This window comes from Canis lupus, chromosome 32 (assembly GCF_011100685.1).
Source record: "Canis lupus familiaris isolate Mischka breed German Shepherd chromosome 32, alternate assembly UU_Cfam_GSD_1.0, whole genome shotgun sequence".
In the NCBI taxonomy this organism is placed as follows: Eukaryota; Metazoa; Chordata; class Mammalia; order Carnivora; family Canidae; genus Canis; species Canis lupus.
In genome coordinates, this window is record NC_049253.1 from 37,604,222 (window position 1) to 37,620,041 (window position 15,820).

Consider the following 15,820-nt stretch of genomic DNA (forward strand, 5'->3'; position numbering starts at 1 on the left):
AATCAGAGAAAACAGATGAGAGATGCTCTTCCTCTCTCCTCAATGTAGTAATATCAACTGCTTCTGAAGAACATAATCTGAACTACCCAATTACAACAGTCAAGAGGTTTTGCTGATATCCATTACCTGATAGTGATGCTCTTGAAATCAGAGTTTCCCGTATAATAATCCATGGAGTCAAATCACCTGGGAAACTTGCTTAAAATTCAGGACCCCACCTCTGTCTCACTGAATCAGCATCCTCAGAACTGAGTTAGTTATCTGCGTTTTTAACAAATACCATAACTGATGATAGGTTTAGGAACTACTATTCTAAAAAGTCTAACCTGAACTTGGCTGACATACTTTTGAGGAACTATTAGAAATAGAATAAAAGTATTAAAAGAAATAAATATTGAGTATAGCCAGTTGGTGGTTTTGTTTTTGGCCATTTCATAATTGCATTAATAACTAAGAAGCAAGTACTGCTGTACAGAATCTATGTGGTAAGTACAATTACATTATGACTACTCTTGTAGTACTTCCCCAAGCCATTTCTGGAGAACAAAATATTAATGATTTGAATCTTAATTATCAGATAGCATGTTAATGTTTTCAAAGCCCATTCACAAGCCAGAGGCCTCCAAAAAGAGCTATCAGAAAATAGTCACACCTAATGGAAAAGTTCAGACATGGCTAAAGTATACAATATAGTAAAATAAATTATAGATCCATGACCTCCAGATTGATGAATCCCAGAGGTTTTTATTTTTTTTAAAGATTTTATTTATTTATTCATGAGGGAGAGAGAGAGAGAGGCAGAGACACAGGCAGAGGGAGAAGCAGGCTCCATGCAGGGAGCCCGATGTAGGTCTCAATCCCAGGTCTCCAGGATCACGCCCTGGGCTGAAGGCAGAGGCTCAACCACTGAGCCACCCAGGGATCCCTCCCAGAGGTTTTTATATTTGTAAATACATACACGAAGTGACAGTGTGATTCCTTTAAAGCAATAATAAAAATAAATAAATAAATAAATAAAGCAATAATAAAAGCTACCTTCTTAATATGTACCTGTTGACTGATTAGTCATTAGTTATATTCATTCAGTTAGTTTTCTTTTTTTTTTTTTTTTTTTTTTTTTTTTTTTTTTTTTAATTTTTATTTATTTATGATAGTCACACAGAGAGAGAGAGAGAGAGAGAGGCAGAGACACAGGCAGAGGGAGAAGCAGGCTCCATGCAGGGAGCCTGACGTGGGACTCGATCCCAGGACTCCAGGATCAGGCCCTGGGCTGAAGGTGGCGCTAAACCGCTGAGCCACCTGGGCAGCCCCTTATTACAGTTTTTAATCAAGAATTAAAAATACGGGACACCTGGGTGGCTCAGTGGTTGAACATTTGACTCAGGGCATGAACCCGGAATCGAGTCCCACACTGCGCTTCCTGCAGGGAGCCTGCTTCTCCCTCTGCCTGTGTCTCTGCCTCTCTCTCTGTGTCTCTCATGAATAAATAAGTAAAATCCTTAAAAAAAAAAATCAAAAATACGGTAACCACATGCAATTAGGCCTTTTCCCTTCCTACTTTGAGGAATACTTTGAATTCAACTACAGGTTAGGTTCATTAATTGAAAAACAGAAAGCAGGACAATATACTTACTAAAGTGAAGGAGATTATCAAAGAAATTCTCAATATAATGAAAAATCACAATGTTAAACATTCCAAAAATTGTATTTTATTGTGTTTTTATAATTCTGTGTTTTAAAAACACACATTCTTGAAATCTTTTCTGATTTGGAGTCCTTTCCTATCGATTTAGAGCAATTCCATCTAGGGATATGTGGCACTAGGACTGTCTCTGCCCCCCACCCCACATTACTCTCTTACTTTTCCAGCATATCTAGTTTCTATCTCTATTAACTATTCATAAGTTTTATATTATTGCAAAAGAGAACCTCATCTTACACCTCACAACTTATGTACTAATTTCATCCATTATCACGGTTCCTATTTTATCCTATTTCCAACAGTAGCATTTTTCCCTCTGTGATGTTAAGACCGATATACGTGAAAACGATGATGAGCGGCATATATCCTCTCCCCCACCATCTCACGTCAAATGGAAGAAAAAATGAATTCGTATGGATCTTTATAAGTACCAAGGAGCCCCCTCCCCATTACTTTTCCTCATTTCCCCCCCATGCCCTCTGAGAGGAGCAGCAGGAGCTTGGGTTACTAGCCTTTTGTCTATGTGGAGGGAGGGAACAGAAAAGCACAACTAGGGTGCTTTGAATAATAAAACCCCCAGAATTGCATGATGCCTGTCAACTACCCCAAATCTCTCCCCTTTTCCAAAATAAGGATTATGAGTGAATGTCATATAATCATACACAAACACAATGTGTCAGGTAAAGCCAACAGTTCAGAGCAGCTGCAGAAGGAACTATTCCCATTAAACATTTACCTTTCTGAGGATTATGCCAAGCCAGGCCTGAATTCTGGCTTCAGAACAAGATAAAGATTCTTTCAGACTGGTGGGAGCTATCCACATGGAACCACCTAATGCCAAGAGGAGAAGCTGGGGAACAGCAGCTTCTCTAAAAAATTTAGATCTAAAGTAAAGAAAAACTAGAAAGGAAATCAACCCACTGCTGAGAAAACAAATAAATCCAATCTATTTAAATCACAACAACCAATGGAAGAAGGCAATGCAAAGCAAGGTTAGTCTAACACCTTGAGAGTCAGGATAGTTCAACTATATTACAAAATACAATATAAAACACTCTATAATCTTAGTAGACAAATGTTACAGGACATGAAATATAAAATAAAGGTATGAGTCCAAGACAAGCCTTGCTTTTTTTTTTAAAACATATTATCAAGTACATATTAAGTATTTGGTTTCTCCCCTTTGAGATAAAAGGTCCTCTGATATGACTGTAAATTCCTGGAAGGTAAGCATTGGGCCTTCCATCAGTATACCACCAGTACTTAGCATGGTAGAGATTCCAGCTGCACAGTGAATTTCTGCTGAATGACTGGATGAATCAACAAATTTACAACCTTTTCTAAAAGGCTGTACAATAGAATGAATTAATAAACAAGAAAGCAATAAAAATGCATATGATAAATCATTTAATCATGCATCAAGAACAGACCCATTTATTAAATGAATAAAAACAATGATTGGCCTCTTATACAGGTAAGATCGATTCTCTGTATATATACCCAAGAGTTCAAGGGAAGAAAAATCTTGGGCAGCACCAGATATCCCTCGTCCTTATATGTCTGCCAAGACTGTGTTTCTAGACTTCTCACTATTTCTAGCCCTTGATAGATTTACACTAAGTATTCTTAAAATCATTTTGCACTTTATGGAGCAAAACACTGAAATTCTAGTAGCCAAAAAAAACTGTGGCAAATGTGGTGCTAGCTTAGCTCATGTGCAGCTAGCATCAGGCTCTCAAAGGGGCTGGTGTTCAGATTTATTTCTAAATATCCCATTTTGGGGGCAGCCCCGGTAGCTCAGCGGTTTAGCGACGCCTTCAGCTCAGGGCATGATCCTGGAGACCCAGGATCGTCCCATATCAGGCTCCCTGCATGGAGCCTACTTCTCCCTCTGCCTGTGTCTCTGCCTCTCTCTCTCTCCTCTCTGTGTATTCTCATGAATAAATAAATAAAATCTCAAAATAAATAAATATCCCATTTTTTGTCTTGTGTTTAAGGGACAACCACTTCTGGAAGAGACCGTAGTAAAATGTTGAATAAAAACACTGTCATGGTTTCATAGCAATACAGGAGGTTCTAGTTAAGAGGATTTAGGTAAATGAGCTTTGAGCACAGGGGAGGCTACTTTCTACAGGTGGCTGTTTCATTCTAGTGGATTCTGTTACACGCTGGGTCTGGCCCTTCAGGCACAGAGCTTAGCTCCTCCCCAGTATTACTGATCTGTGAAGCTAAGGTAAAGAACTATAATATACTACTCTTCATAAATGTACATCCCCCGTTGGGTCCATGTCTCTTATTCTGTCCCCCAACACTGTCCTACTATAACCCATATCCTGGGGGGAAAACATAGGAGTAATAGTTGTAATCTATAAATGAAGACCTAGAAAGTCATCTACCAAACTTGTCCTCTCAGAAAGCAAGAGAAAACTGAAAAACTTGCAGTTTGTGAGTCTCCAGGTATATTAAAATATTAGGGAAAAAATTACCAAGAATGCCAGTTTCATTTAACAATTAAAATTGTTTCATGAATGTCTTCTTCCAACACCATCCCTGTAGCCAATAGTCAATGGCTTTAAAAATCTAAATACTGGTTTTGAGGCTTCAGTAGCTTTTCTCAGAGCTCCCCTTAAGCCACTCCCACAGGCCCTATCCCAAAGTACTTTTATTTGCCTTTCTGGATCTTAAAAGGAGGCAGAGAAGGCCTTTTATTAGGAAGCAGAGAGGTGCTTCCTCTGCCTCTTTGTGTGCTTCAAAATGGATCAAAATGGGTGGATCTAGGATATTCCAAATGTAGAAGATGAAGCTTCCCCCTCCCCCCCCACACACACCCCATATCATTTCTAAGTGTTTGGTTATTCTACAAACAGGATACAAATTTACGTGTTTTCATTTGGTTTAAAGAATAGGAAAGTTACTCAATGTTCAACTTCTGTTTCTACTCTAGATGAAGCTATTTTATATTTTACTCTTTTGTCCCCCTTTCCCTCAGATTCTACACAGCGGTGAGTGCACTCATTATATGGCAATAAATTTAGATGTGTCTGACTGAGAGAAATCAACAATAATGTGGCAACTTCAATCTCAAGGCAATAAAATCTTTATAGCAGCCTTCACTGCTTTATATATTTGGTTTACACAACCTTCTCTTTAAGACTTTTTTTTATTTTTCCTTTTTTCCAGACTTTTCTCCAACTCTCAACTTTTATTTTCACCACCCTATTTAGCTAGGAGTTAAAATACCCTCGTGAGGGGGTACCCAGTGCCATCTTAACTTGGAGACTTAAGGGGAATTTGTAGAGCCGTTCAATAAAGTTCATACTCAATGTGATAATTATCACAGCCAACGTGTACAGAATAAATCTAATTAGCATATGGATACTTGGAGTTCATTCACTTAATATGACGTGACATTTTGATAACTAAAGAATTGAGCCATTAGCACTCTGGTTACAACCTCTCTGACAGATTCTGGGCATGAACTTCACTAATGGAGTTTCCAAGGACTTAGGCGAGGATTACTGATGGAGATGCATTCTGTTTCTTCCACAGAAATGTTCCCGGGAGTCCTTTGGAAATGGTTTCTTTCCCAGAGGTCTTTAAGAAAGCACATTCGAGAGTTTGAATAGGTGGACCCGGGTAGGAGGCTCCGGAGTAAGAGCGCAGACAGCACAGCTTCTGGGCGTCCAGATGGAGCAGCCTGCTTAGCCGCCCGACGGGAAAGCCAGAGGGAAGGGATGCTGGGCCTCCGGTCGGGCCAACCCTCCCCGCTGTACTAATCTTCAAGCTCCCTCCCCACCGGCCACTCTCCTGAACGTCCAGAGAACGAAGCTGCCCTCGGGAGTTGAACACAAGCCCAAGGAACGCCTGGGCTCCCAGAAGGTACGCACGCCAACCTCCAGCTTCAGACCCAGCCTGCCCGGCAGCAGATGGCTATTCTGGAAAATCTACAGGCGTCCATGACACAAGGCTCCTGGGAGGGGAAGCAAGAAGTCTTCCCTTCCAGCCTTATCCCGCAACCTGCTGTTAAATCACCTGCCCCAGTTCAGTAAATGAACTGTGGAACAACAAAAAAAAGAGTTTGAATAAGTAAGAAAACTGCGACTTCCCTGCTCTCTCCCTCCCCCGCAGGCCTGCGAACCTCGCCCCAGAGCACGTCCCATTAAGTGGGACAAAAACTGTTTCAGTTTTCATCTTTTTTTTTTTTTTTCTTTTGAAAATCACCATCTCTGACCTTGATCAAAGAAGGTAAGTTAGCCTTTCGGCCGGAACCGCCATCTTCCAGTAATTCGCCAAAATGACCAACACAAAGGGAAAGAGGAGAGGTACCCGCTCTATGTTCTCTAGGCCTTTTAGGAAACATGGAGTTGTTCCTTTGGCCACATACATGCGAATCTGTAAGAAAGGTGATATTGTGCACATCAAGGAAATGGGCGCTGTTCAAAAAGGAATGCCCCACAAATGTTACCATGGCAAAACTGGAAGGGTCTACAATGATACTCAGCATGCTGTTGGCATTGTTGTAAACAAACAAGTTAAGGGCAAGATTCTGGCCAAGAGAATTAATGTCCTCATTGGGCATATTAAACACTCAAAGAGCCGAGATAGCTTCCTGAAGCGTGTGAAGGAAAATGATCAGAAAAAGAAGGAAGCCAAAGAGAAAGGTACTTGGGTCCAACTGAAGTGCCAGCCTGCCCCACCCAGAGAAGCACACTTTGTGAGAAGCAATGGAAAGGAGCCCATTGCTTCCACTGCTGGAACCCATTCCCTATGAATTCATGGCATGATAAATGTAAAGAAAAGACCTCAGGATTGTAAAAAAAAAAAAAGAAAGAAAGAAAGAAAGAAAAGAAAAGAAAAAAGAAAAGAAAGAAAAGAAAAGAAAAGAAAAGAAAAGAAAAGAAAAAAAAAAGAAAAGAAAGAAAAGAAAAAAGAAAAGAAAGAAAAGAAAAGAAAAGAAAAGAAAAGAAAAAAAGAAAAGAAAAAGAAGGTAAGTTAGAACATCTCGGAAGTGTACCATTAAAAAATAGTATTGATATAAATCTGCAACTTTAGGTCTTAATCAAGCCACTGCAGTCTAATTTGGAGTATTATAAGGGTTTTTTATTTGATATTTTGTGAGAGGCAATGAATAACTGTTGAATGAATGAAGCTGAGCATTGGACTCTAGCCGAATGAAAAATTGGACTCCTGAATCCTGCATGGCACCCTGCCTCCGTGTTCACTTGCTTTTGCTCTTGCTATGGAACCCTCACTTAGTGTTTCTCATGTCCTGTCAGAATATCAGGACAGCAATCCTTCTTTCCTACACTCTGCTGTCTTATTCTCTTCTCTATAACAAATAGGAAAACACACTACAGACTAAAAGCATTATACAAATACAAGGACATTACTACAACCTAGGCCGTAATATTGTCCAAGAACGTTAGAACCAGAAATCCTCAGTTCTTTAAGAATTTCCTCTAGAGAAAAAAATTCTTATTTTCTACCACAGGTCACCATAAAAAAAAATGTCATTGACACTTTGGATGAAAAACATGTTAAAAATTATACACTCACGTAAAAATTACAGAGGGAAAAGGAGATTGAACATAGTTTTAGGTTCTTATAGACATGAAGACAGGAATGCCAAGTATTTGTATTTTCTACTCTATAACTTCTATCATCAAAACAATCCCAAAACCACTATGTTGTCTTACACCTGTATATGAAAAAATAGATAAAAAACACGATCTGAATGCCGAAGTAAAAGCAAGCACAAGGGAGCTCTAATCCTAAACTTGCCTCCAGTTCACAGCCAGAACCAAAACAAGTTCTTCTACAAATGTTTCTCGGCTTCTCCTTTTGTAAAGAAATAAAATCACACTTGTTGGGTCAGCTACCAGATCTGTGGAGTAAAGATTCTACATAAATCAAGTCTTATAACAAACTGTGTAAAAAAAAAAAAAAAAAGTTAACTGTCTTCAAAAAACTAAAGGACATTTATCCCTATGAAATGGCCTCCAGTGGCCAAGCAAAGCACTTCAGCAGCTCTGACATCCCCCACCCTCCCCCACTCTCTCCCAAACAAGGATTTATTGTTAACTTCTTTTCCTTCTCCACAGTCTTATATTAGACTAGCACTAGCCTAAATTGGAAAGATGGTGGGGCTTTGAGACCAACATTCCTTGACTACATTTCCCAATCTGCACCTTCACAACACACGTGATCCTTAGGACATTCTCCTGTCCTCAACGTCCTCAATTGTACAATAGGAATAATAATATCCACACCTTGAAGATAGTTGTGAGTATTAAATGAGACAAGATACATAAACACCAGGAGCCAGGATCAGCTACATAGTTGGTGGGGTCTGGGGCAAAATGAAAACACAGGGCATGTTGTTCAAAAACTAGTAAGAATTCCAAGTTGGCAAAGCAAAGCATAAAACCAAGAGCATGTGGTCTTGTGAATGCACGACCTATACAAAGGGCATGGGTCGCACACTTGTGAAGCTGTTCCTGCTCCACAGCATTAAGAGTATTCAATAAATGACGCATATCATTAAGGCAAAAGTGCTTACTTTGATATGGGTTTTCAACTTTTCAGAGTGTTTTCACACGGAGATGGTTTTCCCAATGGGAAAAAACCCTTAGAGAATGGAAATATCAAACTCCAGGGGAGCTATTGACTGTGTCTTGGCCTAAATTTCCTTATATTTGGAAGAGGTTGGCTCAGAGAAGTAGGTTTTAAACTATACTTTGAAACTAGGCTCTGGGATCCCTGGGTGGCTCAGCGGTTTGGTGCCTGCCTTTGGCCCAGGGCGCAATCCTGGAGTCCCAGGATTGAGTCCCACGTCGGGCTCCTGGCATGGAGCCTGCTTCTCCCTCCTCCCGTGTCTCTGCCTCTCTCTCTCTCTGTGACTATGAATAAATAAATAAAATATTTTAAAAAAAGAAAAGAAAAGAAACTAGGCTCTGAAGAATCCTTGGAGTGCCCTCAAAGACAGAAAGAGCAGGCAAAGGGGGTGCATGCCAAGTAAGTCACTTTTACTTGAAAAGAGTGACTATGTTTGACTTTTTTGCCTTCATTTGAAAAAATGAGTTACATGAAAATAAATGAAAACTACTGGATTCATTGACTTGGCAGTCTTTCCAAGTCTTAAATTCTACACTCTGTTTCTTGGTATATCTTCACAACAATCTTGAAAGTAGGATAGATATAATCTCCTTTATCTGCTAAAGAACATACAGAGAAGATCAACATTTTACCAAGGGATCTGTCACTAACCAAACCCTAGCCTCCCTATCCCAATACCAGTTTTTCTCCTCAGCTGCCTCTCTCCCCCCTAGCCTCTGGGAAATAGTAACTTCTAAGGATATTTCTTTTCTGGTTCTTCAAGAAACTTCTGAGATGACTACAGTGTTAATGTGACCACAGGAAAACAGTGCTGCAAAATCAGATGAATTAGAGGTTAATTCAATGTGGTAATAAGGCACATATTCTCTCTCTCTCTTTCTCTCTCATACACACACACACACACACACACACACACACACACACAAAGCTAAGCTAAGCTAAGCCAAGCTATTTCTCCTATTTCTACCCAAATTTATACCGGACATCTCTCCCCCAAACCTGGAATCTCTCCTCCATCAACCCTCAGTTTGTTCTCTATCTTTAAAAATTTCTTGTTTCGGGCCACCTGGTTGGCTCAGTGGTTGACTGCCTTTGGCTCAGGTCATGATCTCAAGGTTCTGGGATTGAGTCCCGCATTGGGCTTCTCCCTCTGTCTATATCTCTGCCTCTCTCTCTCTCTGTGTCTCTTATTAAAAAAAAATCTTAAAAAAAAATCCTTTAAAAATTAAATAAAAATTTCTTGTTTACTTCCTTATCTTTCTTCTTTTTTCCTCCCTCCCATATGTTCATATGTTTTGTTTCTGAAATTCCACCTATGACTGAAATCATATATATTTGTCCTTCTCCGACTTATTTTACTTAGCATAATACTCTCTAACTCCATCTCTGTCATTGCAAATGGCAAGATTTTGTTCTTTGTGATGGCTGAGTAATATTCCATTGTATCTATATGTGTCTAAGTATACACACACACACACACACACATCTTCTTTATCATCAGCTGATAGACATTTGTGCTCTTTCCATAGTTTGGCTATTGTCCCTCAAAAAGATAGAATTAGAACTATCCTATGTATGATCCAGCAATTGCACTACTAGGTATTTACCCAAAGGATACAAAAATACAGATACAAAGGGGTACATACATGCACCCCGATGTGTTACAATAGCATTATCACCAAGAGCCAAACCTATTCCTTTATTCCTAACTTTATCGGGAACATAAGGAGCAAGGGTTGTTCAGAAACAATCCAGAACCATCCAAACCCAACACAATAAAGAAGAGGGTTATAGTGGGAACTCAGTGGCAAAAAGAAGACAACAGGAAGAGAGATGGAGCAAAACGTAAAGGAGAATGAACCAAACTCTTCTTCTATTTTTGCATTTTTAGCCTAAAGCCAGCTCTTACCCTCCCTACCACATGGCCCTTGTATCAGCTGGCTAGGCCTGCCATCACAGAGAACATGGCTCAAACAACAGAAATTCATTTTCTCACAATTCTAGAGGTTAGAAGTCAGAGATCAAGGTGTTGGCAGGGTTGATTTCTTCGTGAGGTTTCTCTCCTTGCATCCTCACATGGTCTTCCCATTGTGTGTCTATACCCTAACCTCCTCTCTTTTAAGGACATCAGTCATTTTGAATTAGCCACCCACACGACTTCATTTTACCTTATTTACCCTTTAAAGGCCCCACCTCCAAAGACTGGGAGTTAGAAATTCAAGATATGAATTTAGGAAAGACACAATTCTGCTCATAACAGTCCTCTATTCTCAAGATTAAAACCAAAACAATAAAATAATGAGACTTCACCACGCATAAAATAGATCCAACCAGCTTTTATGAACTATTTGTGGGGAAAAATATGCTCCAATTTCCAAATAAACAATTTAAAAATGGTTCTATCGATGCAGTATACCATCTGCCAATAGTCTTCTTTTTCTACAATGAGATTTTTACTGTTTGAATGAAACTTAACCAAACAGGATCTAGCTACTAAAGGACAGAATTTCCTTTCTTGGAAAAGCTTTTAAATTTTTGCATTGAAAATAAAGACCTTTCTGGTCAATTACACAGATTTTTTCAATTTTTTTCATTTATAGATATTACATTGCTTTATGATAATGATTTTAGAAATGTTTCCTGGTGAAGGGGCTGGTCACAGAAAGAACATTGTTTCTGCTGAGGATTAACTTTATTCTTCCTGGCTTCATAGGTTAAGTTGGCACATGTTTAACTAAAAACAAAACAAAGCTAAATTCCTAAATCTAGAACATAAATTCAATAAAAATTGTTTCATATGACAATTGGAAAATTCTTACAGGTCATCAGAGATGGACACAAGTAGACAACGGCATCAGTGGACAGCAAGTGCTACCCTCAATCAAACTGAGGAATTTCAAGTTTATTATCTATAAATCTCCCTGTAGTCCCCTTATAATACTGTTATTTAAAAAAAAATAGTGTTCTCAATTATAAGTAGGTTGTTAAATCACTCTATGGAAATTCATACATTATTTTTAGTACCTAATGCCTTAGTTACTAATGCTTTATTTTTTTTAAAGATTTTATTTATTTATTCATGAAAGACACACAGAGAGAGGCAGAGACACAGGCAAAGAGAGGAGAAGTAGGCTCCATGCAAGGAGCCTGATGTGGGACTCGAACCCAGGAATCTGGGATCACATCCTGAGCCAAAGGCAGGTACTCAACCACCAAGCCACCCAGGCATCTCATTACTAATGCTTTAAAAGCAGAATTGTAGCAATTAAACTTTCCCAGGCACTTGAAGGTTTATAAATGTTATAGAGGCAAAGCACACTGACCTTGGTGTCAGGCAGATCCAGGACTAAGTCTTGGCTCTTCTACTTTCAGGGAAGCCTTGAAAAAGTTCTGTTCTTTCATAAAAAGGGAACTGTGACTATAACCACCTCCTAGGGCTTTGGAAAAGATTAAACACGATGACACAGGTAAAGCAACACATGGCCAGAGCAGTGGTACACAGTAAATTACAAACACAATTATTATGGTATGTATATTCCACAGGCTCCATAACAACCCTGTGAAGTAGGTACTACTATCATGTTCACTTTCAAAATGAAGAAACTGAGATGTAGAAAATTTGTCACTAGCCTAAAGTCAAACAATAAAGAACATCCTCTAACTCCAAATCCTGGAATCTACATTAAACCAAGATGAGTAGCAAGTGTTGATGAGATGTTTTTAGGTAAAGTAGCATTTACCATCTTTGTCTCTCCCCACCTCCCATTTTCACTAACCGCTCACATCTATGGTTGCTTCCAACATGGATATGTAAATAAATTGTTCATGGCTTATATGAACTATAGACTATAAGCAGTATATACTAATAATGAATATACACACCTCTTGGATATGTGTAGGCCTTAAAGAACTAGCAACTGTGTTTCCACTGTGAAAATGAATCATTGTAGATGGAAAACAAATTGTACAAATAAAAAGAAACATTACCTAAAAATGTTGTTCAATGTATTCTTCCAAAAATATTTCAGGGAGATTTCAAGAACTATATTTGGCAACAATTGAAGTTTTTAATTTGAAAATATGAAGAAAATTTAAAATAGCAACTTTGGGTTCCCTGGGTGGCTTAGAGGTTTAGCGCCGCCTTCCGCCCAGGGCCTGATCCTGGAAACCCGGGATTGAGTCCCATGTCGGGCTCCTTTGCGGGGAGCCTGCTTCTCCCTCTGCCTGTGTCTCTGCCTCTCTCTCTCTCTCTCTCTCTCTCTGTGCGTCTCTCATGAATAAATAAATAAATAAAATATAGTTTTAAAAAATAAAAATAAAATAAAATAAAATAAAATAAAATAAAATAAAATAAAATAAAATAGCAACTTTATTACTTGATCTGAAGCCCTTAATTTAATATCAATTGGTGAATAGGAAACCTACATTAAGATACCATTTAAGTAATAAATGGTATCTTCAAAAAGGATTCGTGAATATACTAAATTATATTTTCAATTCGGTTTCTCTTGAGTCCATACACTGACTCCAAGCAGGCTACAAATTAAGGATTTATTGAGTACTTATTCTGTACCATACATTAAACTAAATATATTAACTCACTGGATTCCCTACAAATGCTATGTGCTAAGTAGTATTATTATCCCATTATACAGATGAGGAAATCAAGGTATAGGGATTCTGTAACTTGCCCAAGGTCTAACAGCTATTAAATATAAAAGCCAGGATCTCTGGGGCACCTGGGTGGCTCAGTCAGTTAAGCATTTGTCTTCAGCTCAGGTCATGATCCTGGGGTTCTGGGATTGAGCCCTGTATCAGGCTCCCTGCTACACAGGGAGCCTGCTTCTCCCTCTCCCTTTGTGCACTCTCAAATAAATAAATAAAATATTTTTAAAAATAAAATAAAAATAAAAACCAGGATCTCAACTTGGTCATCTGGCTTCAGAGGTAATACTCCAACTAGTACTTTATATTGAATCAAGTAATCATTTGATAGTATAGAAAGAAGTTCTGTTAAAACACTTGAAAACAAATTATATTAGTACACCATGCAACTACTATGTGATAATTAGCTATTCATTGTTTCTTAAAGTTAACTCTCAACTCTACAAAACTTCTACCAAAAAATGAGTCTATCATTTAGCACACAGTATAACACTCCATGTTATTAAGATGCTGTTATAGATAAAAGTCAGGAAAGTTCCAACTTTAGAACTTTGTAAGCTAAAGATTCAAAATATATTTAATAAATGTTGCATGTGACTTTAATTCATCCAAAAGCTATTTAATTTCATGAAAAAGCTATGCTACCTCAAACAACTAAAATATTTAAAATAGAGCATTTGCCATCATTTTCACTTCTTAAACAATTATCCCAAATCCACCAGCATTACCTTTTATCTCAGCTGTTGTGTGACCCAAAGTTCTCTGGAAGTATATAGATAATATAAAGATGGAGCACTACATGCTTTCCTAATTTCACTTTTATGTGCAGCCTTGGTGGCTCAGTGGTTTAGCACCACCTTCAGCCTAGGGCCTGATCCTGAAGACCCAGGATCGAGTCCCAAGTCGGACTCCCTGCATGGAGCTGCTTCTCCCTCTGCCTGTGTCTCTGCCCCTCTGTGTGTGTGTTTGTCTCTCATAAATAAATAAAATCTTTAAAAATAATAATAATTTCACTTTTATAGTTGCCAAAAACTATTTGGCCAAATAATTTCATGTATTCCTCTCACACTGATGTTAAATTTCTAACTGCATAGTGACTTCCAGGTAGCCTGTCGTGACATACCAGACTGGTCATCTAGACTCAGGGTGGGAGATAAGACAGGGGAAGGAGCTCCATAAACAGATGAGTTGTGATCCAGAGCTCATTCTCATTAAATGCAACATAATACAGTATCTATTAAAACATGCTTCGGAAATTGCTGCTAGTAGTAACCTTAACAGGAATAACTGAAAATATATGCTTTGCAAACAGAATTTCTCTAAATAGAACCCTTTTAAATTGGTCCTTGGGGTGTCAGAGGACTTTTTAATTTTGTCTTCATAACTGTGTTCTTTCACAATTCACTGGCTCTGGGCCTTCAGATGCTAATTTCTTTTTCTACTAGAAAAGTTAATAGGCACCTCCACTTACAGCAGATGGTTCCTTATAAAAATAAAAATAAAAATGAAAAGTTGGAGAGCATCTGGCCAGATATATCAGATTTGGTAGTTCACATTTTAAATACCTGTTATTCTTATTCAGATAAAAATAATTTTAATCCTGGTAACTTAATCTTCTGCTCTTCTGAAATCTTAATAAGGTTTTTATGATAGTAGATATTAAATATAATCAGTTGTCATAGTGGTATGAGTACTGTTTTTCTTTTTCAGTAAAAGCAGCATGGCTGAGTTCTAACAGCTGCAAAAATAGAAATTCACTACAATTTATACTTAGCACTTTGTATCTTAGTTTCCAGAAACCTTGGTTAACTCCCTTCCATTTCTGCAATGTTTATTTTTTCATGGCTCCTGAATAGGCATTTGAGTTTTAGGCTGGTACTCATGGTATTTTTCCATTTTGGAATAACTTTATCATATGTTGAATGCTTCTCAATACATATCTTCTTATTCCGGCTTGAGAATGGCTCCCCTTTTTTGGCTGCTCCTGAATCCAGACAGAAATGTGACTGCAGGCTTGGGTTCAGAATATTCCAAAAGTGAACCACTATCGCCAAACAAAAGGTGACTCTGAATGAAAATTACACATACTTCATTGTGGTCTTCTGCAGCCACCCAGCTACAGTAAAAGCGAAGGTTAAAGTTGGATGAGTTTTTCTCTTTCCCAAAATAAAACCACTTGTAATAAACTACCCTTTTGTGATTCGCAGCTTCTACTCTGTGCATACAGACCCCCTGGGCGGTATATAAAAGGTTTTATGTGAATCTGCAGGAATTAGTCTGAAGTCTTCTGATACCTTTTAACCCATGATCTATGCATGCATCTAAGAGTGACATAAGAGTCACGCTTTACTTTGAGGAATAACACTCTTCTTTTGGGGCATCTCTACTGTGAGGTCCTGGAAACCCACCTCCCCCCAGGTCCACTGAAAACCTCAAAGAACAGCATGGACTACCATTGACGAAGTACCGACTACATGCCAGTCCTCACAGTAATCCATCCTACAGAACAAGGACGTGAGGTTTGTGCAGGTTAAATAACATGTGTAAAATTATTTTGTAAGAAAGCAGAAAGAGGAGATTAGAACACAGGTCTTTCCCAAAGCCCCTTTTTCTACAACTATACACTCTCCTTGACACCAAAACACTGAAAGAATGAGAAGAACCGCAAGCTCCAGAAGTACCAACCAGGGAAGTTCTTACCCCTGAGCCACCCACACTTCAGGATCCTAAAATTGAAGCCTTTAAAACTTTTAAAAATATATCTGTTTGAAAATCAGCAACAATCAAAGCCACTGAAAAAGTTCAGCATTACTCAATAGTAAAATATATTTTGGCCCA

General features: G+C 38.4%; 2 protein-coding genes across 2 annotated transcripts in view; one reads left to right on the top strand and one right to left on the bottom strand.

The window, feature by feature from the left end:
- Positions 1-15,820, bottom strand: part of FRAS1 (Fraser extracellular matrix complex subunit 1) — a 434,689-nt gene that overhangs the window by 388,137 nt on the left and 30,732 nt on the right.
- LOC119877804 (60S ribosomal protein L21-like) lies at positions 5,970-6,473 on the top strand. Its single transcript, XM_038582342.1, has one exon. The coding sequence runs from the start codon at positions 5,997-5,999 to the stop codon at positions 6,471-6,473; it is 477 nt and encodes a 158-aa protein (XP_038438270.1). The 5' UTR covers positions 5,970-5,996.